The 24979-nt window shown below is 34.2% G+C and overlaps 2 protein-coding genes across 3 annotated transcripts; one reads left to right on the forward strand and one right to left on the reverse strand.

The window, feature by feature from the left end:
- Nucleotides 1-8092: 8092 nt before the first annotated feature.
- Nucleotides 8093-11372, forward strand: LOC113322546. The gene is made up of 2 exons (XM_026570656.1): nt 8093-8894; nt 9057-11372. The coding sequence occupies exons 1-2, from the start codon at nt 8868-8870 to the stop codon at nt 10230-10232; spliced, it is 1203 nt and encodes a 400-aa protein (XP_026426441.1). The 5' UTR covers nt 8093-8867; the 3' UTR covers nt 10233-11372.
- A 5157-nt stretch (nt 11373-16529) lies between these two features.
- LOC113322440 (signal peptide peptidase-like) lies at nt 16530-22283 on the reverse strand. 2 transcript variants are annotated; one of them, XM_026570518.1, is made up of 12 exons: nt 22140-22283; nt 21891-22012; nt 21193-21308; nt 20920-21071; nt 20738-20823; nt 19377-19504; nt 18521-18571; nt 18231-18317; nt 18061-18130; nt 17571-17707; nt 17398-17475; nt 16530-16922 (listed from the first exon to the last, which is right to left on the reverse strand). In XM_026570518.1, the coding sequence occupies exons 2-12, from the start codon at nt 21928-21930 to the stop codon at nt 16794-16796; spliced, it is 1074 nt and encodes a 357-aa protein (XP_026426303.1). In that variant the 5' UTR covers nt 21931-22012; nt 22140-22283; the 3' UTR covers nt 16530-16793. The 2 variants fall into 2 exon arrangements, with proteins under 2 accessions (XP_026426303.1, XP_026426304.1); XM_026570519.1 differs by having other exon boundaries at nt 21872-22012; nt 22140-22271.
- Between the last annotated feature and the right edge of the window lie 2696 nt (nt 22284-24979).

A 24979-nucleotide genomic window follows, 5' to 3' on the forward strand; every position in this document is an offset into this window, starting at 1 on the left:
GTCACTTCACATTTACATTTGTGGAGTACAAGAACTAATATGATACAAAGTGGGAACACACCACGACAATTCTTGTCGTTCCCTTAGAATATACTTTTTCTTATCTCACCCTAACAATGGGAAGACTGTCTCATTAAAATGACAACCCGCAAATCTAGCATAAGAGATCTCTTGCCAAAGGTTTTAAAATGCGGATAATTGTTGGGAACTCATTTCCAACATAACTACTTAACAGTTTTGAAGACCCATCATAGTATGATGTGGAGTCGTAATGGCACATATATAGTGCAACCAAAAATGCGTAAGAACACGAATGTCAGGCTTAAATCCAGTTACCAACTGGTACGCATAAAATGTTGACTAATATTGGGTTCTAAAACGAATTAAGTAAAGATACGTCAATATTGTATATTCCCCAAGCAGTTAAAGGTAGGTTTGTGCGCATAACCATGCCTTAGGCACTATCTGTAACCTTTGATGATAGCCTTTGCGAGACCTCAGGGTATAAGATACTATGCATTGATCTTATTAAACATGCAATAACCATCAAGTCCTTTTGATGTACACTCGCTAGCATTTACAAGGGGTGGTGAGCTCTTACATGTAAAATATGTGCTAGTAGTTTTCCAACCGCAAATTTCTTGGGAACTATAATTAGTCTAAAATTTCAAAACATTCACCAGAGCCATAAATCACTTTAATGGTCCGCACTGTGCATGAATATTTTTCCTGAATTTCACCTTGTTTTCTTTGTAATATGTAAATTTTACCATTTGCATCTTAGGATGGTCTCGATCCTGTTTTACTGAAGACTTTGTAAAAATGAGTGATATGCTTTCTTTCCTAAAAGCATAATGGGAAGGGGGTTGTGCATATAGTACTTTACAAAACACTTATAGAGAGATATGCCGTTACTTCGCATTGTGTTAATATTTTTTCCATTGTCTCGTCCACTCAAACATAGTGATGTAGTTATGATTCCTTTCAAAATGAAACATCATGTCACAACCAAAGTGACTTTATGGTTATGTCAAAGTCTGTATGAGTCAATTTCCAACATTTCATAGTCGGAGTCAATATGGATTCAATAATCCAAATTAATAATATAGTGATTGACATTTCATTAAATTGACTCATTAGTCTCTCTAAAGTATGTTTCCTTCCAAATACAATAGTGACTATAAAAGATTCAATCAATTATATTATCATCACAGTCAGGTTCACATGATATCCATTTGCATGGGTTTCTTTGGAATTTAACAAGGTGTGATTATCTCTCGGTACATATAGAGATTTTATGACGTCTTTGTTCTATCTTGAAAAAAAAATTTTGAGCAGTGTTGCTCTCGATGATCCAATCCTAGTAGTTACATTATAAGGAAATAGTTCAACAACTTCTTTAAATTCCTTAAGCTAACGGAAGAAAAACAATTATGAGTTAGACATTTGGGTCTTGAGAGTTTTGATAATTGGTGTGGCCTTATTACGTAATAAAAGTGGGATTCAACTCAAGTATTTTAGAGTGAATATATATTACGGTTCACCCAATATATCTCAAGTTCTTTAAAGAATTCATGTCTCGTGTTTTCATTCCATAGGTGCAGATATTGGATCTAGTTCAACTGAATAAAAATAATCAATTAGACCGACAAAGTTCTTATTGCCATTAAAGTTGATGTAAAAATTGGTTGCTAGTTGTTACTATGATACACACATTACATTGTATATATCAACACCTATGACCAGGTGCATTTCCAACTCTTTCATTTATGATGGGAGCTAGAATTACATGTTAGCTTCATCCCATATTCAGCTGATACCTGTACTTTTGTGTCATTACTACTGGGAAAAATACATCTCTGTCTCATGATATATATGTCCCTTTTCACATGCCTTATATGAGTCATTACGTCTAACCCTTATTACTTCGGGGTTCTTTCCATTTTCAATTTTTCTACATTTAGCTTAATTTGAGAAATTTCTTTATCTCAATTGGCCAAGAGAATCTCACTACACATGTCAACCAATTACTTTAGGTTGAATAGATTACTAAATATAGTCCTCTTGTTGTCATATTTCAACATATACTGATTCGTTAGTATCATGGATGAAGTAGAGAAATGGAATTTTTTTGACGCATATCATCTTTTGTGAGTTCTTCCACAAAAATTGGAATACATGTGATTTGAATGGTGCTCAAGTGGAGTACATTCCACGAAACATTCAAATTTTAGGAAGAAAATATCAAGTACGCAATAATAGTGCTCAAGTACTTCTAAACCCCAAATAAATACATTTGAATCGAGTTGGTACAACCAATTGTACAAAAGACATCATTCAATTATCGCCAATATTATATTCAAGAGAACCAAATAACATTAACCAAAGTTCTTAATGAACGAGGTCAACAGTCGTAATTTAAACTGACCGTTCATATATGGACTTATCTTAAAACAAAACAAACAGAATTAGGGAAAACCAAAAGACTCCCGTTTTGGACCACACATCCATGGGCATGGGCCCTTTAACAATATATTGATACTCCATATATTAATAAACTCTATATATTAATAAAAAAATCATATTCCCAACTCGGGCCAGTTATAAATAGTAATAACCTCCATATTTTAATGTTAATAAATTTTTCTAGTCCCACCATAAGGAATTTACCTCCATATATTAATATAATCGTCATTATTGGAAACTTATACATCGAGTTTCATCAAAGTTTAGATGAACCAAAATACTTATCTATAGTTGTTTGAGAAAAGAATGTAACTTTTTGGATTGGTATCACATCTTTTGGCATGTTTGAGAAAATGATGTAACTTCTTGTTGAATCCAAAACACTTCTAACTTGTTGTGCATGTTTAAAGCTTATTGAAATGAAACTTTTTGTATCTCCGTTCTACCATAATCAGGATTATCTCTCTCAGCTTCTTGTCTACTTCCATCGATGATTTGTTCTTCCGTTAAAGCATATATGACTTGTTGTTCATTTGGATGATTAAGGAAGACATCAACATCCATTATTATTTACATACTTTAAATCAAAAAAAAAAATATTTTTTTGCCATACCTCCTCATATTGATAAATTCCGTATATTAATAATTTTGTGAATTCCCAAGACTATTAATATATGGAGTTTTTACTGTACGTAAATGAATAAAACAATCTGAAGTTTTAATCATAGAAACCAAAAATAATCTCTCAATTCATATTAGACCCTAAAACCTTAGAGTATAGGTTCAAACCTAACAAACTTAGATCAAGATTTCTGTCTCTGACTCTCTCAATCTTGGTTTTCAAGATTCTTTCATTTTAACTAAGATAAAGTATAGAAACTAAATAAGAAAACCAAGAAAGAAGTAAAGATATATGACAACATAACCAAAAAAAGGACATAAAGAGAAAAAGATTTGTTCAGAAGAAACAATTACTTAGTGATCATCATATGATCAAGAAAAACTTGAAGAAATTAAGATTATATAATGAATAAAAAAAGTAAACTTCAAAACAAAGATTTGAACTTGGAAATAATGACTCTGGCACTGAAGAACATAACTGACCAATCAAGAAAACTTGAACAAGAATTAGAAGAAGTGATAAATTAAAAAGTTTTTAATTATTTAAATTGCAACTTGAACGGTGAAGACTGGTCAAACCATTTGATGGTGAACAACAACGATTTGTTTCATGAATAAAATACAAAAACTTTAAGAAAATTCGAGTTATAATATAAAAAAATGGAAGCAAGAATTTGTAAACTTACTGAAGTTTTAGTAGAAATTTTGATTACAAAGGAAAGAACGGTTCGAAAGCTATTCTTCAACTTTTTCAAATTGGTACGAGTACTGAGAATGTAGTAGTAGTAAGTTTGTTTTCGCAGAGAATAAAAGATATATGTTCTTGAATTGTGGATAGAGATATAAATTGATTTGTATTATAAGTGTTTCGTAATATACCAACTTAACACATGGATACCGAAATTGAACTACTAATGTGCAGCATACCAGACGACGATGGAGGAATGAATCACCAACCATTCTGTACAAACTATATATATGATCACAATAATTTCATCACATCATCTTGTTTTGCAACCCGAGAAGACTTCACCAATATTACAAAGTCAGATAATTCTCTCTCTTTTTCTCTTTTGCTTTGATTTTTCTTGATTATTCTTTATCTCCTTCTCCCCATATAGTTATCTCTCCTTAAGAGACAAAAAGAGATAAAGATTTGATCGTAAGATATATTACTCAGTGATCAGCATATGATCATGAAAATCTTGAAGAAACTAAGATTATAACTTGAATCAAAAAAGTAAACTTCAAAACAAAGATTTGAACTTGGAAATAATGACTCTAGCATTGAAGAACAGAACTAACCAATCAAGAAACCTTGATCAAGAATTAAAAGAAGTGATGAATTAAAAAAAAATTATTTGATTTGCAACTTGAACAATGAAGACTGATTAAAACATTTGATGGTGAACAACAGCGATTGGTTTCATGAGCAAGAATACAAAAACTTTAAGAAAATTAGAGTTATAATTAAAAAAATGGGAACAAGAATTTGTAAACTTATTTAAGTTTTACTAGAAAATTTAACTACAAAGGAAAGAACGGTTTGAAAGCTATTTCTTCAACTTTTTCAAATTGGTACGAGTGCTGAGAATGTAGTAGTAGTAGTAAGTTTGTTTTCGGAGAGAATAAAATATATATGTTCTTTAATTGTGGTTATAGATATATATTGATATGTATTATAAGTGTTTTCGTAATATACCTACTTAACACATGACACCAAAACTGAACTACTAAGGTGTAACATACCTAACGACGATTGAGGAATGAATCACCAACCATTCCGCACAAACTATATATATAATTGAAAAAGCGGGGGTCTAATAACCACACCCAATATTTATCTTAGCAATCTGTATGGACTAACTCCAATATACTTTCAAGAGAATCAACTAGACAGCCAGACTCAATCTCCAGAAAAGTGTATCAAAGAGTTATATCTCAATTTCTCAATTCAATCTGCAATCAAACAAATAGGAATTTGCGAGCCCGATTGAATATAAGAAATAACTTGGACGGTATCAAAGCCAATATCCAAATTTCAATCAATTTAATCAATAACCAAAAGTTGGATTCACAATTGATTGAGCTTACGCACAACCTGTGATATTTCAATTATATATACAAATATAATGCGGAAAAGAAATAACACAGACATTAGATGTTTTGTTAATGAGGAAACCGCAAATGCTGAAAAACCCCGAGACCTAGTCCAGATTTGAACACCACACTGTATTAACCCGCTACAGACACTAGCCTATTCCAAGTTAACTTCGGCTTGGAATGTAGTTGAGCCCTAACCAATCTCACACTGATCAAGGTATAGTTGCGCTCCTTACGTGTCTGAATACCAGCAGGACTCTACGCACTTGATTCCCTTAGATGATCTCATCCACAACTAAGAGTTGCTACAACCCGAAGTCGAAGACTTGATAACCAATCTGTCTCACACAGAAAATTCTATTGAATAGATAAATCTGTCTCTCACGGATATACCTATGAGTTTTCTTTCGTCTTTTGATAGATCAAGGTGAATAGGAACCAATTGATACCAGACTTAAATTCCCGAAGAACAACCTATAAATATCAATCACCTCACAATAATCTTAATCGTATGGTAGCGAAACAAGATATTGTGGAATCACAAACGATGAGACCAAGATGTTTGTGATTACTTTTTATCTTACCTATCGGAGATTCAACCTCGATCAAATCTTAGAGAAGATAATACTCAATCACGATAGAAAACAACAAGAGGTCTGGCTTCACAATACCAATGAAGTCTCCAAGTCGTTATCCTAAGGGGTTCTGGAAAAACCTAAGGTTAAAGGAGCATCGACTCTAGTCGCAACTAGTATCACACAAGAGGTGTGGGGATTAGGTTTCCCAGTTGCTAGAGTTCTCCTTTATATAGTCTTCAAATCAGGTTTTACAATCAATATTACCTTGGTAACAAAGCATTCAATATTCACCGTTAGATGAAAACCTGATTAGACTCAAGCTAATATCTTTCAACCGTTAGATTGAACCTAGCTTGTTACACACAAATGAAAAGTGACTTGTTGGCTCAACAATAGTTAACTGAAGTTATCCATATGAACACTTTCATATCAACCATATTCATCTTAACCATAACTAGTTCAAATGACTCAAATGAAACTAGTTCTAGAGTTGTTCAATTGTTTATATTCTCATAGAAGTATACAAGACACAATTGAAGCAAAATAGATTTTGATTTACTTGAATCAAGTCATGCAAATTATAGCCACGGTTTTCAAAAGATTGCATTCCTTATTATATAAATGTGTTATTTCATGAACAAGCCGATTTTAGAATATAACCCACTCAAGTATGCAAACGGGTACGCATACCTTAGTGGCCCGACTAAGTTTGGGTTCGCCAGTATGCGGACGGGTACGCATACCACCAAACTTAGTAAAGTCCCGGAACTTGAACCTCACGCCAATACGCGTGTCGGTATATGTACTTAGTTCCCGGACCTTTACTAAACCAATCAGTACGCATACGGGTATGCATACCATGGTTCCCGGACTTGGATTACACATATTCAAGTACGCATACTGTGTTTATATCCAATTGTTTTAAACTCTCATTTCAACTATTGAAACATTCTCGAAAGACGACAATAGCCATCTCACACAAACTATTAGCTTCAAAGCAATTTTCAAGTGATCGAATGATCAATACGAAACATTCCGAGTCTACATCGAATGATTGTCTCACATAAATCATGTAAGATGTTACCAGGAGATTTCACATGGTCATCTTTTGACTTTTGTCAAGAGTATAAGATGAACTTGGTTAAAGCGAAAGCTTACCAACTCGAAATACTAAATGTGTATAATGTAAAAGTCTATATAGCTATACGACTTAGTCTCCTTAGAAGATAGAATAGAATAAACTTCTGAGTGATAAATAAGTTTTAGTCTGCACATATCTTTTGTTGATGAAGTTCCTCCAAGCTCTCCTTAGTAGATCTTCGTCTTCAATCGATGAACGACGTGAAGTCTAAAGCTCAACTACACGTTTTATCCTAATCCGAGACATAACTATAAGTAGACTAGAAATCAAGACTACAGTTTTGATTAACTAAACTTGACAAACAATTTTGAGATAACAACCTTGCGAGTTCGACCGAGCAGTGTTCTAACATAACTTATCTCTCATCAATAAGAGTTTCCCTTCTTCCGTTCTTCCATATTTTTTTTCTACTTTTTTTCCCTAATGGAAAAGGTAATAATTAAATAAGCCATGTAATACATTAGGTCTACATTTTCATTTTTATCAAAAATATTAGAAATGATACTTTTTTTTGTACTCGCTGGTGTAAGTGCGTTGACACGTGTTGTAGTCTTCTGATCCTTGCTTCTTTTTCCACTGAGTCAGCTACTGCGTTGTGATTCTTTTTATAAATTTTACCTTAGCTTGTGGTAATTTTCCTAGAATATAAATAGTTTCTTCTATAATATTCTTTGTTGCCTATGAAGTGTATGTTTCTTTTTTGTTGATGGAATCCGCCAGCATTTTACAATCTGTAGCAATACAGACACTAGAAAGAATATTGTCATCTAGCCATTTTAACACCTTTAATAGTGCTTCTGCTTCTGCATGCAAAGCCGAAAAGGCCCATTCTGATCCTACTGAAATATGCATGAAATCTTCTTGATCGACCGAGCATAAAATGAAAGCATATCCCATGGATAAGCTCTCTTTATTATACGATGCATCAATGAAGACTATCCAATCCACCCCGAAGTTGTTCCAAGAAGGTTTTGACCACCTCGTTTTATGGATACCTGTCATGTACGGTGTACCAGTATTGGAGGGGGTTGTCATGTACTTTGGACTGGAGGGTGTGCCCTTATCATATTGGGGTTGGTTATTAATTTTTAGTAGTACTTTTATCTTATATCAATTGTAAGGGTGCTAATAATAGTCATCCTCAAAACCTAGCTATATAAGGCTAGTGACCATGTGTAAGAGAGATTATCCGGTTTAATGAAAATATAATTTGTTTTTCCTCTGCTAAGGCTGATTCTCTGAATCATATCTCTTCTTCTTCTCTAGGCTTGATTCTCACGAATCAAGAGATGTTTATCCTTAATTCTATCACCCAATCTTGTCATGTATAATACATGACAATTGGTATCAAGAGCCGTTTCGATCCATGGGGGATTTGAGGGCAGGGTTCGAGGAAATCACATCGAAATTGGTAGAACTGAATATGAAAATGTTAGAAGTGAAGAAGCAACGTGATGATTTAGCATCAACGATGCTTACCAAAGAAGTTTTTTATTCAACAATGGAGAAATATTTTGGTAAGAAAAACTGCAGTCATGAAGATCCAGTAGGAGCTTCAAAAATTACTTCAAAATTATCGGATGTAGAAGATCCTACTAAATCAATTGGAAACGGCGACGTAATTCCTACTTTTGTTGCTCAACCCTCTGATTCGGAAGACTTCAGTGTTGTTATATCGTAGGAAGCAAAATCAATTCCTACTTCTGTTCAGCTAGATTCTTCTTCTCAAGTCCTCAATATGGTTGAATCTCAGAAAGTTGACTCAGTTTCCGCTGGCGTTGTTAAAGAAAAGGATGGTCCCTTCGATTGTGTGAATTTTCAATTTAGTGAAACTGCAAAGACAGATGTTAAGGACTTCACCCGGATAAATCAAATGAAGATTGGTGGAGTAAATTATTCTGCCCTAGATTTTTACTACAACAAATCAAACTCGGGGAATTGTTTTTCTATCTACCTTGATGTCACTCGTTCGTTATTTGACCGAGGTAAGCGTATCCTTATTTCATTCAATTCTTATGAGAAATTGATTGTTCCATGGATGTTAACTTTGGGGTACCAATTAGAATTCTGGTCTATCCATGGGATTGTTGGTTGGTTTGTGAATGATGCTGACATTCATGTTGATGAGCTGTTTGTTAAAATGCCAGATAGATAGAATTTTTACTTTTTTCTTGGTATGGATGGTTAAACATGGGAAGGCACATGAACTGCTTGTTAAAAGGCCTGAGGTTGTATCTTGGAATTTGAGCAGTGACGAAGATGATATCCTCTTACAACTTCAACAAGGTAAGATATTTGTTAAAAGGCTTCCAATGGATAATGTATATTTTGAGCTCAATTTTTTTTTCAACCCCACACTGCCTACTGGGATATCTTTTCACTGTTGTTTCAAGTTTATTGATAAAGTAATTGATAGTGGAAAAGTAATTCAACTTTTCGAGGGGTGTTCTTATTTTGTTGACGATTATGCGGTCCATCTCAATAAAGATACATCATGTGTGATTGTTTTTCGTGGGTCAGCCTTACTTGAAAGGTACAATGGGGTGATATTTAGTAAACTTCCTGAGAGTGCAGCTTGGAATTTCTGGAGTGTTGGAGTTGATCATCTCTTGCAGCACAAAATGGGAAAGGTAGGTTACAACTTAATTATGGATGTATATAACTCTGTTTTTCTCGATTTTGTTCGCAGTCTGTTTGATCGTGGGAAAGTGATCGGCCTTCTTCTAGGGGTTTCTTATTTTTCTACTCTTGATTCTAAGTTTGGGCATCAAATGAAGGTGTGGTTTACAGACTTCTTATTATTTGTTTTAGCTAAACTGGGTGATAATGGTGATACTAGTAAATTACTTGTCAAAATGTCACGAAGAGGATATCTTACTAACAGTTTTCCGATGCTCCTGAGGATGCAAATCGGTGGAATTCAGAATGCTTATAAATGCTCATGTGCTCAAAGCTCCGAGAAGTGGGGAGAAGCATTTTCTCTTATTCAACTGAAGTGTGGGTTGCTTGTGGGGATTGCAGTTCATTCTTGTGCATTATTATTTGTTCTTCCACCTGGTTTGGCGAGTTTAATATGTGTTCCCTTCGATACATTACTTGTATACTGTCAGGGGTTAGTAGAACTGCGAGTGGGGGCTCTAATTCTTCCTGTATTGAGATTTCCTATGGAATCTTTTAAGATAGGTATTAATGATTCTAGAAGCATATTTGATCGTGGTAAAGGGTTTCAGCACATGAGGAGTTACTCTTGCTTTGTTAAAGTATATTTTTGTCAAGATACAATGGGTTCTATGTTTAAGAATGGTGTATATGGTATGATATGAGCAATGAGAGGACAAGATCCATGTTACTATCACTGTGAGAGTTTCAATTTATGGTTCCAGTGTGTACAGCAACAACTATTCGATATTTCAACCATTTCCATATTGCAGCCATGGGGTAAAGGTGTTGTTCGGTTTTATCGAATGCTTAACGGAACACTCCTGTTAGCAGAGACGTTATCCACCCAAGTGACTGACATCCTCACAACAAAAGGTGATGTCTATCCCTCAAAAATCAGGTTTTTATACTCTCCATTGCTTACATCTGAAATGTTTACCAGACTTGCGGCTCAAGAGAGAAGTATATTGCAAGTTAGACAATTTCTCACTGATATTTATGCTGCCATTTTTGTCATGATATTCACATATGAGGAGGGGATCTATTCGACGGTTTTTGAACAGCTGGAGGTTTGCTTAGGCCTTCTAACCAAGTATTTTCCTCCTTGTCAACATATGAGGGCTACAGACACGTAAGGTGAAGCTGTAGCTAATGGGAACTTTCAAGCAGTCCATCTTGTTGTTAGGTGTTTCGCTGGTATTGGTAACATCTTTGATTACAAGGTTGAAGGAAAGGATAATTATACTCCTGCCTTGGCTAAAGTATATAAAAGAGATATTGTGAAGCAGAGAGAAGTGTGGAAGGATTCCAATCTGCGTTATACTGAAGATTTATGGTCATCAACTGACATGTTTGCACTGGTTGCGTTTAAGGGAGAAACTGAGACCATGTATGTACGGTGTACTTCGCAGGAAAACGGTCAGTAGACTGCTGCGCCCTTTATTTCCAAGTACAAGGCCTTACAGGGTTTTTCTGTGATATAATGGGTACTGGTCTTCTCGTGCGCAACTGTCAAACACTCAAGTCGGCTTATTTATCTCTCATCCTTGAGGACAAGGATGTTTTTAAGGAGGTGGAATGTCATGTACGGTGTACCAATATTGGAGGGGGTTGTCATGTACTTGGGATTGGAGGGTGTGCCCTTATCATATTGGGGTTGGTTATTAATTTTTAGTAATACTTTTATCTTATATCAATTGTAAGGGTGCTAGTCATCCTCCTAATCTAGCTATATAAAGCTAGTGACCCTGTGTAAGAGAGATTATCCAGTTTAATGAAAATGTAATTTGTTTTTCCTCTGCTAAGGCTGATTCTCCGAGTCAGATCTCTTCTTCTTCTCTAGGCTTGATTCTCACGAATCAAGAGAGGTTTATCCTCAATTTTATCGCCCAATCTTGTCATGTATAACCAGGTACATGAAAATACCTTTATTTTTTTCCTCTTCATCGCACGTTGTAGACTAGATGAATTTTTTAATTTGTTGAATCAATGAAGTTGGATCTGAACTGATTTTTCTAAAAACTACTTCACATCTATCTATATTATAAGGTATAATGGTGTTTTTCCATATGGACGGTTATCTATATTTGGGACACATAAAAGACGGACTAGATTTAAGTTTTTTAATCTACATTTTTAGCATATAAAGAAGGGTTGAGATTGAGCCACATATTTAAGATTTTCAATCTATATTTTTAGCATACAAAGAGTGACCTAGAGTGTGCCACATATTTAATAAGTTTTTTAATTTCCTCTTCACCCTCCCAATGTCATTTATTTGGGAGTTACTTTTCTCATTTAATGTGAAACCGTTTCGTTTATTCTAAATTAAATTCTCTTTTAACTTAATTCCTTTCATAGTCAAAGTATGGATTTTGTTTTTTCGCTTGCAGTTAAAAGATATTCAAAAATGATTGTTCTCTATTCATTTTTACTCTTATATTAGGTTTCCTAATACCCATATCATTGAATCTTTTTTTTTTATGTTGTCCAAATTAACTTTGACTTCTTCGGTCAAAATCAATAAGATTTTGCCCTTAGATTTTTTAAACATTTTTTTAACTGTATTGCTACTTCTGCCGGAGAGTTTCAGCCTCTTATTTGGACTAAGTCATGTACATGTTGGTATCTATGGATTGAAGATTCCTGATTATATATTCTTTTTCTTTATATTATATTATATTGTATGAACCTTGAAATTACATCTTTTCATATTTATAATGTTTGGATGGTTTACAAAAAGAGTATTTGCGTATCTTAAGTTTGAGATAACAAAAATGGTTATATACATGCAGTTGACATAAAACAAAATGGTTATTCTCTTTAGCAGATACTCTTAATTTCTTTATACATAATCAACCATCTTCCTAATATTTCTTTTCAATTCAATTTAAAGTAGATTGAACTTTTAAATCTTTTAGTTGAATTGATGCTTGAAGAATCGAGATAGTGTCCACCTTCATGTCAGGTATCTGTTTTGTCTTCCATTGTGAGTTTCCACGGCTACTACGGCATGTTACTAAATCCCATTGTTTTCCGTCCATATCATTGAATCTTTTTTTTATTGCCGAAATTAACTTTGACTTTTTCGGCCAAAATCAAGAAGATTATCATGGAAAATAATTAACGAAGAAAACGCTGATTCCACCGTTATTGCCCTTTGAATTTTTAAATATTTTTTTAACTGTATTGCTACTTCTGCCGGAGAGTTTCAGCCTCTTATTTGGACTAAGTCGTGTACATGTTGGTATCTATGGATTGGGGATTCCTGATTAATTATTCTTTTTATTTATATTATATGAACCTTGAAATTACATCTCTTCATATTTAGAATGTCTGGACGGCTTATAAAAAGAGTATTTGCTTATCTTAAATTTGAGATAACAAAAATGGTTATATACCCGCAGTTGACATAAAACAAAATGGTTATTCTCATAGAAGATACTATTTCTTTATACATAATCAACGATCTTGCTAATACTTCTTTTCAATTCAATTTAAAGTAGATTTAACTTTTACATATTTTAGTCGACTTGATGCTTGAAGACTCGAGATAGTGTCCACCTTCATGTCAGGTATCTGTTTTGTCTCTCATTTTGAGTTTCCACGGCTACTACGGTACGTTACTAAATCCATTGTTTTCCGTCCAATTTACATATCATATAAATACACATACGTATCGCTTTTGAAATTAGTACGAGATTGCATATTTTCATTTTACCAATACTTTTTAAATCTCCACCTATTACGACAAAAAGGAAAGTTCCAGCACTACTGTTATTTGATTGGCACATCCTTGGTGTAAATTTAAATGATACCCGTATGAGGATTTGATTGACACATCCTTCGTGTAGGATTTTAAAATATAATGATCAAAGATCACCTTCTCATGTGTTACTTCACAATCTTTGGTTGAAATCTGATGGTATCAATCAGATTTTCACGTATCGCTTACAAAATTTATGATTAATGAAAGTTTATTGAAAATTTCCATACACCAAGAACATAAAAGATGACCAAAAAATATCCTGGAAATGCATTACCTCCCTCCTAGGTTAATCGTCGACATAATAGGAATTTAAAAAGGCTACCATAATTAGACCACGTTTTAGGTTTAACAGTTGTTCAGTACCAACAGAATCTAGCATGTTGCAATAATTTTCTTTGAAGGTTACACTGATAAACCCGAATGGAAAAACTGATAGAACTATTCAAGCAATGACAAAGGGAGCCTAAAATCGAATGACGGGAAAAGATGAGCAACCAAGGGATTTCTTTACTGGGAGACACGAATGTAGTTGAGTTTTCTGGGTTAACGTATACGAATTGGCACTCTAACTGAATTAATAATAATATTGTTGGAGATTCATTTTAATTATAAGTAAATGGAAATAATTGCAGTAAGAATACTGCAAAAATTGCAGTAAATGGAAATAATTCATCTGCATTCACAGACATCATCGAATGATTGCAATGGGTAGAAAAACGGTAAGTGATAATTTTCCGGTATAGCAATAGGACCATCACATTCTACAACTTCAGAAACAGAAAAACAATGGTGGAAAAAAGTTTCATTGCCGATCTGATTGCTGATAGATCGACCATTAGGTCCATCAGACTAACAACTAATGATATAAAGTAAGATACATGATACAAATTCATAGTATTAAGAAATCGTCACAATAACAATGTTTTATTACACATTGAACTCCTAAAGAGTGTGATTTACAATAATATAACTAATCGAACAAGTGAAGCAAACATTTCAAACCAAAGCCCGTGTCGTTACGGCACGGCTCATATCCTAGTATTTCCAAATAAACCAAAGGATGGTTGCAATCTGTTCACAAAATTGAGAGTATTTTGAATCTGTTATCCATATTTCGACCCACTTGCTAATAGAGTCCGTGTTAATTTGCGTATTGACTGTGTCTAAAAGAGCAATGAAACCAAATTGATCTAGCAAAAGGACACTTTCTAAAGAAATGATCTTTCGTTTCCGTCGACTGGTTATTATACATTGGACACTCAGGAGATATCTCCGAGTTGTGAGCTGCAAGTCTGTTAGTGGTTGGTAGCCTTTTTGGAACTAGTTTCCAAATAAACAGTCTAATCTGAGGGATAACCCGCATATTTCATAATTTTTTCCAAGGGAAGTCACTATTCTCCTCATTGTCTGTATTTTGATTGATAAGGCAGTTGTAGATATTTTTTGCCATGAAATCCCCATATTGATGGTGTTTCCATATGATCCCGTCTCTCTCTTCTTTATTTGGAGTAATTGCTAATATTTTTTCTTTTATTTCTGGAGAGAAAAATTTATCTAGTTTTTGCGGCAAAAGGTCTTCCCTATCGCTTGGTTTATTTATTTTGTCCACCTTAGGAATCCAATTGTCTTCCCATATTTTCGTATTAGCTCCGTTTTTCACTTGCCAAATAAAATTTTCTTTTATAATATTTAGACCTTTTTGAATGTTTGTCCAAATCCAAGACAGTTCGTAGTTTCTCGACGGTTCGAAAGGATTTGATCGTGGTAATATTTCATTTCAAGAAGTTTCACTCATAATTGTTCTTTTTATGTCATTACTCTGTTAGCCAGCTTCGTTAGAAGGGCTATATTGAAATTATGAGGATTCTTTATTCCCAAGCCCCTTGCGATTTTGGTTTACACATGTCGATACACGCCTTTATATAACCATATTTGCCTTTGATCGATCTTTATTCCACCAAAAATATCTTTGAATTTTATCTAATCTATCTAAAGTGTCTTTTGGAAGAGCTAGCATTTGTGTTTGATATGTTGGGTAAGCTTGTAGGCTGAATTAAGACTGTCCTTCCCGCTTGAGATAACAGTTTTGCTTTCCGACATTGTAAAGTATTGTAGTATTTTTGAAGTAGTGTTCGAAATTCTCTTTCTTGTTTCTATCAAAAAAGAGAGGGGTTCCGAGAAATCTGTCTTTTTTGGTCATCAACATAACTTTTAGGATTTTTGCTATTATTTTTCCATGTTTGGGATGGATTTTAGGGCTAAAATAGATACCTGATTTTTGCAGGTTTACTATTTGGCCTGTGATTTCCCCAAAATTAGATAGAATATCCAGTAAGTTTTTTGCTCCCCCGGGTCCGCTTTGGTGAACAGAAAACAGTCATCGGCGAAAAAAAGGTGGTAGATACTAGATAATAGGGGCGTGTTTGTTTATTTTAAGCCTCAAGATTTTATATTCTTTAGTAGCCTTTTGAAGGAATCTTGAGAGAATCTTCATGCAAATTAGAAAGAGACATGGTGATATGGTGACATGGCAAATTAAAATCCCTTGAATTAGAGAAAATTGGTCTCGTGATCCGCTTAAAAGATGAAGCTTTTTTAATAAAAGCCACTCAACTATATCAAAAGCTTTGCATAGATCTTGAGAGCTAAAAAACCATTTTGATAGATCTTGGATATATCAAATGCAGTTCATGTGCTATGATAATATTATTAATTTGCCTCTCTGATAAAAAAAACAAATTGATTTGGAGATATTGTCCTATTTAAAATGGGTTTTAATCTATTGGCTAGGATTTTGGAGATGAATATAAATTGTGTTGCTAAGGCTGATAGGTCTAAAATCCGCAAGAATCCGAGGCGTTATATTTTTGTTTCGTTAATTAATGTCTTCTTAACTAATAAATTTTGGTGATCCCAGCAATATTCAATATTAATTCATAGAGTTTTTCTATCGGTGACCACATGTAATCTCATTTTTAAGTTTATTCTCAAAGAAAAAAACAAAAACAAATGATTTCCAGATGCATACTTCAGGCCAAATTCGTTGCTGCCGAACTACCTGAATCATCTGTGTGTGCTTGGATGCACTTGCCAAGTTGTTGTAATTGAGCCAGAAAACATGAGTATATATAGTACTTGATTTCAGGAAAAGGGAATCATATGGATCTAAGGATCTAAGAGTGGAAGGCTACGCTGAGCAGTAATACATATTTTATAAATTAACTATTATCTAATTTATTACTTTTTGATACCAAAATCTGTTACATAAAATGGCATCCCATCCTTGAACCATTCTCCCTATCAGTTTTCATAAGTCAGTCTAGCCGAGAGCCCAACGGCATCATTAAGCTGGGGTTCTCTAAACGTTAAGTTCAAATAGCATTCCTTTTCTTTGTAATGTACCCGAAGTAAAAATGTACATATCTTTATCTCTAGGCAAGCTTTTGACGTTCTCCTTTTACTCATCTTTCTTACTTGATTTGGAATCATCAACACTACTACTAGACTCTCCATCTTCAGATGAAGCAGCAGTCTTGGATTCGTCAGTCTTGGATTCGTCAGTCTTGGATTCGTCGAACGCCAGTAGCTACAAATGACAACAGAAAGATAGATCAGACAAAAACTACAACCAAGATGAAATTTGCACCAAGTACATTTAAAATGTTTAAAATATGACTTCAAAAGTTCGGGACCAAGAAAAAATGTTTAAAATATGAAGCTTTTAAAGCCATAGAACACTGAAATACTGAAAAAGAAGAAAAATCTGGTAACTTTTTGTTTTCATGTAACAGGGAAGTTATCCCCATGTTTCCCCCCTAACAGATTAAAAATCATGTCCTACGTAATCTATATAGACTGAAGCAATAAATCAAACTAAGTGTGCATTCGATATCAAATGTGTCTTTCTGTTTCCTTGGTGACCAGAGAAATTGGTCTCAACTAGTTGTTTTAACCTACATAAATTTCAAGGATAGAAAATCTGATATATTGAATATAAATGTAGAAGAGGTTTCCTCATAAGTCAAGGGAACCATTAATTTAACAAAAGATTTAAAACAGACCTGCTTCACTTCCCCATTCCATAAGCAGTGAACTGCCAAAGATCCAATTACAGCTGGTACAATGTACAGAAGGGCAGGCTGAAACAAGAAAATAAACAACAGAATAAACTAACTAAATGAAACAAGATAAACACTATACCAACAGGATAATTAGTACTTGTTGCGTAAGTTACCTGTGCAGCCTGAAACCAGTTCATCACAACGATAGTAAGCACCATACCAAGGGCGTAACCAAAGAATGCACTATTGAAATATCGAATTTCTTTTCCCCTTGAAACATCAAATCGAAGTGCCAATGCCACAAAAATGCCTTCAGGAAAAAAAATCAAGGAAAAATTTCTCATCAGATTAGAAATTAAATTACAAAAAAAAAAAAGTAATGATGTTACAAAAATCCAACCTAGAAGATACAAGGTCACCAACAATGTAAGATCTTCGCTATAGAACCATAAGGAATGACAGATGGATACAAAAAATTCCAGCACACAAGGGGATTTGTTACTCTAAAGTCTAAACAGGAAATAGACATGTACATATTCGGAAAAGGGCACTCACCGAAAATAACGTTTTTGAGGCAAGAAAATACTGCAATGCATGTACACCTAATTGACACAATCTAACATGATTATGCCACAAAACAACAAGTATAAGTTAACCAATTACCAGGAATTACGATATCCCCAAGTCCAAGCATGGAATATGGTCGAGCAGCATCTGCTGTTGGGAACAAAAGCTGCAAAATTGAGAAGAAAACAGTATTTCGGTCAGCATGATGTATATTCTGCTACAAGTTTAACCAAACAGGGATATCTAGATTTGTAGGGAATACTAACCTTAATTGGAGCATCAAATGATTTTGCAACACTAACCATCACCGGGGTAAAAAATACCCAGAATATGTCATAAAAGAAAAGACCAACCTGCAATGAGAGAAAGTATCCCCAATTAGTAGCAGCACAGACAAGCAATACTAATTTGTTTACCAGAAACTGCATCATAGAAGGACAAAAACACTGGAGAAACAAGATCATCCAGCAAATTAAAGTTAGCATTTGACAACGCTAATATTACAGGTTGAAGTGACACAACTAGCTAGTTGATGGTATCAGATGTATATACTTACCAAGAGAATGCCACCAGTTTTGAAGGAACCCAGGGAAAGCATTTCAATCCCCTGCAAAATTGATCACACACGAGCTATTTAGCTTATTGCAGCTCAAAAAATGAAACAGAAAAGAAGAAACAAATAATTGATGCATTACGACATACACAGCTTTAAACCATAAAAAGAAGCACTTCTAATCCAGTATCATAGTTCCAGCAAAGTTGTAATATGCAACATACATCTACTTTTCAATGCTATATCACTAATTAGAGGATGGTCCTGCACATCTTTCCAAACATTCTATATAATGTGTCCCAGCCTCAACAGAGCAATGCTCAAATTATGTTCCAAGATGTCCCCAACTTCTCTATGTTCTTAAGTGGTTCCATCTGTGCCCAAATAATGTTGCAAGTACTTGTCTATACTTCCTAGCCTTGTTTACAAAACCGTGTAGAAACATCGTATAAAGTTCCAAGTTAATGTCTTTTTCTTGCATGTATATACAAATATTTCGGATCATTAAACTCTAACTGAAAGATAATACCCACAATTACAAGGAAAGCAATTAAATTTTCTAATTATCCTAAGTTGTTTGACACCTCTGACATGTGACTCAAGACGACACACATACCATATATCACTCTTGCATCGTCAATTAAGAAACACGCAATGACTATAGCAGCAACCACATCCATAAGAAACAAAAAAAAAACTTCCAGAGGAAAAAAGAACAAACGTATTTTACCACGCATCTTGGAACATATGATATCAAGCAAATAAGATAATGTCTCTACAAAGGATCTAAGAGCCTAAATCAATAAATCAAAAAAAAAAAAGAACAACGGTATATGGCTTTCCATGGGTCAGTTGTCACCTGAATGCAGAATGCAAGGCCCAATACATTGTTAGCCAACCAATGCTTCTGTTTAGCATACCATACACAGAAAAAAGTTCCTGGGATTGCTGCAACTAGCTGAGACCTCGTGAACTCAACCTCCACAGCTGTTTAAGCAAGCACAAAAATAAACATCATTTTGCGTAAATAATACTTAAGGTTAACAATCAAACTGTAGTAAGCATAAAAAAAACAGAACCACAAGGATGATAAGATTAGTTTCCGGGAAAAGACAATATGCAAAAGAACCAATGTAGTGGATCACGGTGCTAACATGTGAAACCTTATCATACAAAAGCACCCAATGCAGCAATCAAACCCATCATATGCAGAACCGTAAAGAAACAAAGAAGAAAAAAGGAGTTACTCAGTAAGACCACTTTTAATTTAATGCTCAGATTATTTACGGGTCTTACTTGGAGAATCTAAGATAGAACTCGAAAAAAAGATGGTACGCTAGAGTTTTACTAACAGGGAGTTAAAAGGAAGGTTCTAATTCCCAAGAAGTGGCATTGGAACGTCATATTGGAGAATACATCATCCAGATTCTCTTCAATGTAGAATTGTGGAGACCAAAAGAGACAATCATCATTGTACTGAGTCTAATTTACTTTACATTATGTACTTGAGAGTAGTTAGTCCATCATATAGATGTTACTTGGAATTCGAACTTCAAATTCTGTAATGTTTTTGTTATGACGGCCGCTACTGCTTTCCTGTTTGAACATGGCCAGCGTTTTCTTCTCAATCGTCACTAGTTTTTCATAAAAAACAGCTGAAACTGGTCACATCCCTCCATGTGCATTACTTAAAAGTCAATAGGTATTTGAAATCCGAACTGAAAAGAAAGAGCTCAAATATGGCTGAGAATAGGGTTAAAAATGTATTGGACCTCCAGTGACTCAGTACTGAGAATAAAGCAGGATAAAAGGATCGACAAGCATAAGATACCATCTTTGGTTCTTATCATGATCATCCACAGAAAGGTACAAACAGGAATTTGATTACATGGCCATACAACTTCTCTTTGCTGCATTACCAGCAAACCAAGTGCTTAACTAAGTAATAATCTCAATTCAGGTCCATTATAAAGAAGGATAACCCCAAAGATAGCAATGCCAGGAAACAAAAAAGTAGAACTAACATAAGCACTTTATCTCAATTGAAGGCTCCTAAAGGACATGTCACGTGATCATAAAAGCAGGCAGCAGGTGGCGCTTAAAGTAACAGGAGAAATACAATGGCTCCAAAACTAAAAACAAAACTAATAGATCGAAGTAAATAGTTGTACTCTCACAAAAAGATGAATAAAAATAAAGAGCAAAGGTGAGATCAAATACAGCGGAAGTATGGTAGATGCCAGACGATAACTTCATCATTCCAAAGTTTTGGAAGAAAACGACTAATTGCAGGTACCAATGTAGCCCTATGTCGGAAAAAGAGGAAACATCAGATTACATAAGAGAAAATTCCAATAACGAGCCTAAAAAATACAGTAGTATGAACCAAGGAGAGAACATACGAGAGCGCGATGATCCCCAGTACGATGAAGTAGCATGTTAATACAGCATTAACCAAGTCTTTTGAAAGGAATTTGAAAAGTAAAAATAGTGATAAAAGCATTGCACTCCCAACTAATGGAAAGCGCATGGCATGTTCGTTTGACATAGTCTCCTGCATTAATATATTAATCAAATCATCAGAATAGGCCTAAACTCTAATACACTACTACAACCAGGAACCAGCAACATGAAAATAAAATGGATGTGAACTGGCATATAACTATTTGACTTACTGTAGGTGGGGTTGACTTGACAGACCGGTAGCAACCCACATAAACTGCTAGACAAGCTGTCAAAACAACATTTAAATTTGGATCTACCTTAACAACAAGGGGTGCCAAAGATAATCCTGCAAACAGAAAATAATCAGTAATGATATATGGTTGATAATTTATCCGATTAAATGAATTCACAAACAAACTAAAGCGCTTATTTCTAATCAGCACAATCAGACATTTACTTCATCCAGCGGAAAGACAATAAGTCCAACATCAGATTACAAAAGTATGCCCAGAACATCAAAAAAGCACACTTGTTGTACTTAAAGAGGTATTGGTGAAATAGGCATGGGCGATCCAATCAAACGATGTTCTAATCAGTCCCACTTCATTGCTGAACACAAGGGCATATTTATGAGTGACGAATTACTACCAACTTATTATTAGTTAAGTTGCCAACTATAAGGATTATGAGCATCACAAGTCTGTCTCCACAGACCTAACATCGAAATTCAAATAACATAGGATTATTTGGTTGTGTAATTGATTGTTCTGAAGTGCAATTGTCTAAAATTTGCTTTTACCAGGGCAAAAAAAGTTAATCCATTGCATGAATCAATCGAATTTCTTAAAAAGTTATAAGTATGTCGATCTAACTTTCTGAGTTAAAGATAAGGCAATCAACATGACATACAATGAGTTTCGAGAATAACCTAAAAGAGCCAAATTTGCAACACGTTCTCCAGTCCTCATTCTTAATTATTATTCTCTATAACAGACTTGGATAGAGTTGCATATGCTTTCCTAGCACCCCCTCTTCTTCTTCAACACAGATCTGAGAATAGACAACAACAAACCCAAAAAAGAAAATCAAACCTTAAGAATTAAAAGAGTAATCAGAATCAAATTGGATCCATTACAAAATGATACAGAAATAAGAGAAATTTAGGATTTTCGTGTACCTTGAAAAGACTCAAGAAATTGATCTCTCGATTCTGTGTCTGAATTTCCACAGATCGAAGAGAGAAGAAGAAGTGTCTGAAATAAAATAGACTTTCCTAATGTGGAGTCAGGGTTTTTCTTCCCTGTTCGTTCTTTGAAAAGATTTTCTGTATCAAAATTTTGGTAGGTCCCTTAATTGGATCTACTAGTTTTATATTGGACAATACTAACCGTTAATCTGACGATAGAAGAAATCCTAAGCTCAGACACTACACACGTAAAATAACGGAATCCAACGGCTACGCGTCAAAGTCAGATGATTAGACTGCCACGTCAACGTGAGTTCACAGTGGTTCATGAGAATCATGACCCGTACCCCGCCCGCTTGCCTTTTGTTTGACTTGCATCGTTCTATCGATTAAGCTCGCACCTTTGAGAAGCCAGGCTATTGAAATGTGAGGCAAGACGTAGTTTGGGTTCTCTTTTAACTGACCCATTCTACTTCTAGATCTACCCGAGCACCTACAATTTTAAATGAGAAATTTCCTGTTTAGTCCATAAAATCCGATCCGGATTAGTCTGTAGTCCATCCAGAAAAAACATTGAATAGGAGGTCCAAAAAAGTTCTGGTCTTTGCAAAAAGACCCGAGTACCCTTTTTATTATACGTGTGAATACTAAAGAATCAACCTCTCTCTGCAATTCTTCCATTAAACAACTTTTCCCTGTTACTTCCTCTCATTTTTTTTTTCTACCTCATCGTATTCAAGTGATCTTCTTAATCGGTCATCAACAACAAAAGAAAAATCAACGACAAAACCCTAGATTTGATGAAATCATTACAAAAATCCGTTGAAACCATCACAAAATCAACTGAAAAAAATCAGATCAAAACGAAAAATCGTACAAGATTGACATAGTTGTTCTGATGGAGATTCATTTTGGATCTGATTTTATGATTCGTTTTCCTGTTACTCATAACTGTTTAATACTGGATTATTGTGTTTTGGCTCATATATGTCTAATACTTGTTGTAGTTAATGAGGATTATTTGATGATGCAGTTGAAGTCTCTACCAGATTCAATTGGATGTTGCTTCTCTTTGGAAGAATTACAAGTAAATGGTTCAAAACAAATCCTTCTCTGCTTCTTCAGTTTTAAGTCATTCATTTTTCATTTCTATTTTTCTGTTTTGAGGACATATCAATATGTACTGCATACAAATCCCTAGAAGAAAAACTGCTGATTACAGAAGTAATTACAGAAAAATAACAATTACAGGAGTAATTACATAAAAATATGTAGCGGTCAATAAGTAGCATATTAACATATTGAAACTACATATTGACATGTGAAAAACCTGTCAATATAGGTATGTAGTATGTGAAAACCTCCATCTCAATATGTAGTGTTACTTACTATTTTGTGGTATTTTGTGTGTAAAACTTATCAGTATGTAGTGATCCATAAGTAGTCTATTAACACATTGAAACTACATATTGACATGTGAAAACCTATCAATATGGATATGTAGTATGTGAAAACCTTGTTTACCCTGTCAATATGTAGTGTTACTTACTATCAATATGTAGTGGATACTTACATATTAATTTTGTCAATATGTATAACAACAAAAACCAAAGGAAAAACAACAGCAGCTACTTCACCAAAAGCAAAAGGAAGAGAACTGTAGTTTCTCAAACCTACAATATGTAGTTAGAAAATTTGAGGGCATCAAGCATGAAAGACAGGAGGATCATCTTATCAATTTGAAGCGTCTGATACCCAATACATATTGAATGTGTACTGAAGTTTCGCTGAGTAAATATCGATATGTAATGGATTATCAACAATAGATATTGATATGGATTGAATATTAATTTTGTGATACTTGAAAATGTATCAAAACAAGAGTGCATATTGATATGTACTAGGTTGAAACAAATAGTACATATTTATAGAAGCAACAATATATATTGTTTCAAAACAACAGTGCATGTCAATATGTTTTGTGTGAAAACCTAGTTTATATCTTACATACTTTTCAGTACATATTTTGTTGTTCGGATACAGTTCCTTGATATCTACTCTGAAAGGAAATAATGCAACACATCAATATGTACTACCTTGCAAAAGAAAAAAAATAAAAGTGTTCTTGTGCTTCTTTACTTAGGTTCCTAACGCTTGAATACCAACAATATATTACATTATGTAAAAAACTGATTTCTGATGATTGAATGCAAGCAAAATGTTTTTGACATTATATATCCAATAGTACATATCCATATGTACTGATGGAAAGTTCCTTTTTTGTGATGCTTGAATACCAACAATATGTTTTTAATAGTTGATATCTACTCTTAGATTACAATATACATCCATTTATACTGAAATAAATGACTTGTTTGTGCAGGTAATGTGAAGAATACGAAAAAGAATAAGAAAGCACCTGCAAAAGACCCTAGGAGAATATACATATCTAGTTTTAAGGGGTTGTATATTCTGGTGAATACGATTAAGAATGAAGACCAAAATTGACTGACGTGCAATTGCAAATGATAAGTAAGGCGTCTTATGGGAACTTATTCATAATTTTTTGGTATCAACACTACAAGACAAGAGTAGATGTCTCCCTATACTGGAAAATTAGTTAACAATGGCCATTAGTATGTATAAATTTTGTTGTGAATACCTTATAGATATTGATATGTACTACACGTATTTTGTTGTGTAATAAGAACAACTTGGTGCTTGAATTCCCATTATTTTGTTGTGTAATAAGAACAGCTTGGTGCTTGAATGCCCATCACAAATAAAGTGCAGTATGTCTTCATTCCATTTTTTTTATTTGCAGTGTTGTA

Source organism: Papaver somniferum, chromosome 11, assembly GCF_003573695.1.
Source record: "Papaver somniferum cultivar HN1 chromosome 11, ASM357369v1, whole genome shotgun sequence".
Classification (NCBI taxonomy): Eukaryota; Viridiplantae; Streptophyta; class Magnoliopsida; order Ranunculales; family Papaveraceae; genus Papaver; species Papaver somniferum.

Coding starts and splice junctions, on each gene's coding strand:
- LOC113322546 (XM_026570656.1), top strand. CDS start 8,868: ATGTCACTCGTTCGTTATTTGACCGAG. Junction 8,895..9,056: donor TCGTTCGTTATTTGACCGAG/GTAAGCGTATCC, acceptor TTAAAATGCCAG/ATAGATAGAATTTTTACTTT.
- LOC113322440 (XM_026570518.1), bottom strand. CDS start 21,930: ATGAGGACTGGAGAACGTGTTGCAAATTTGGCTCTTTTAG. Junction 18,318..18,520: donor AAACTGGTGGCATTCTCTTG/GTAAGTATATAC, acceptor CTCTCATTGCAG/GTTGGTCTTTTCTTTTATGA. Junction 17,476..17,570: donor ACTGGTTTCAGGCTGCACAG/GTAACTTACGCA, acceptor TTCTTGTTTCAG/CCTGCCCTTCTGTACATTGT.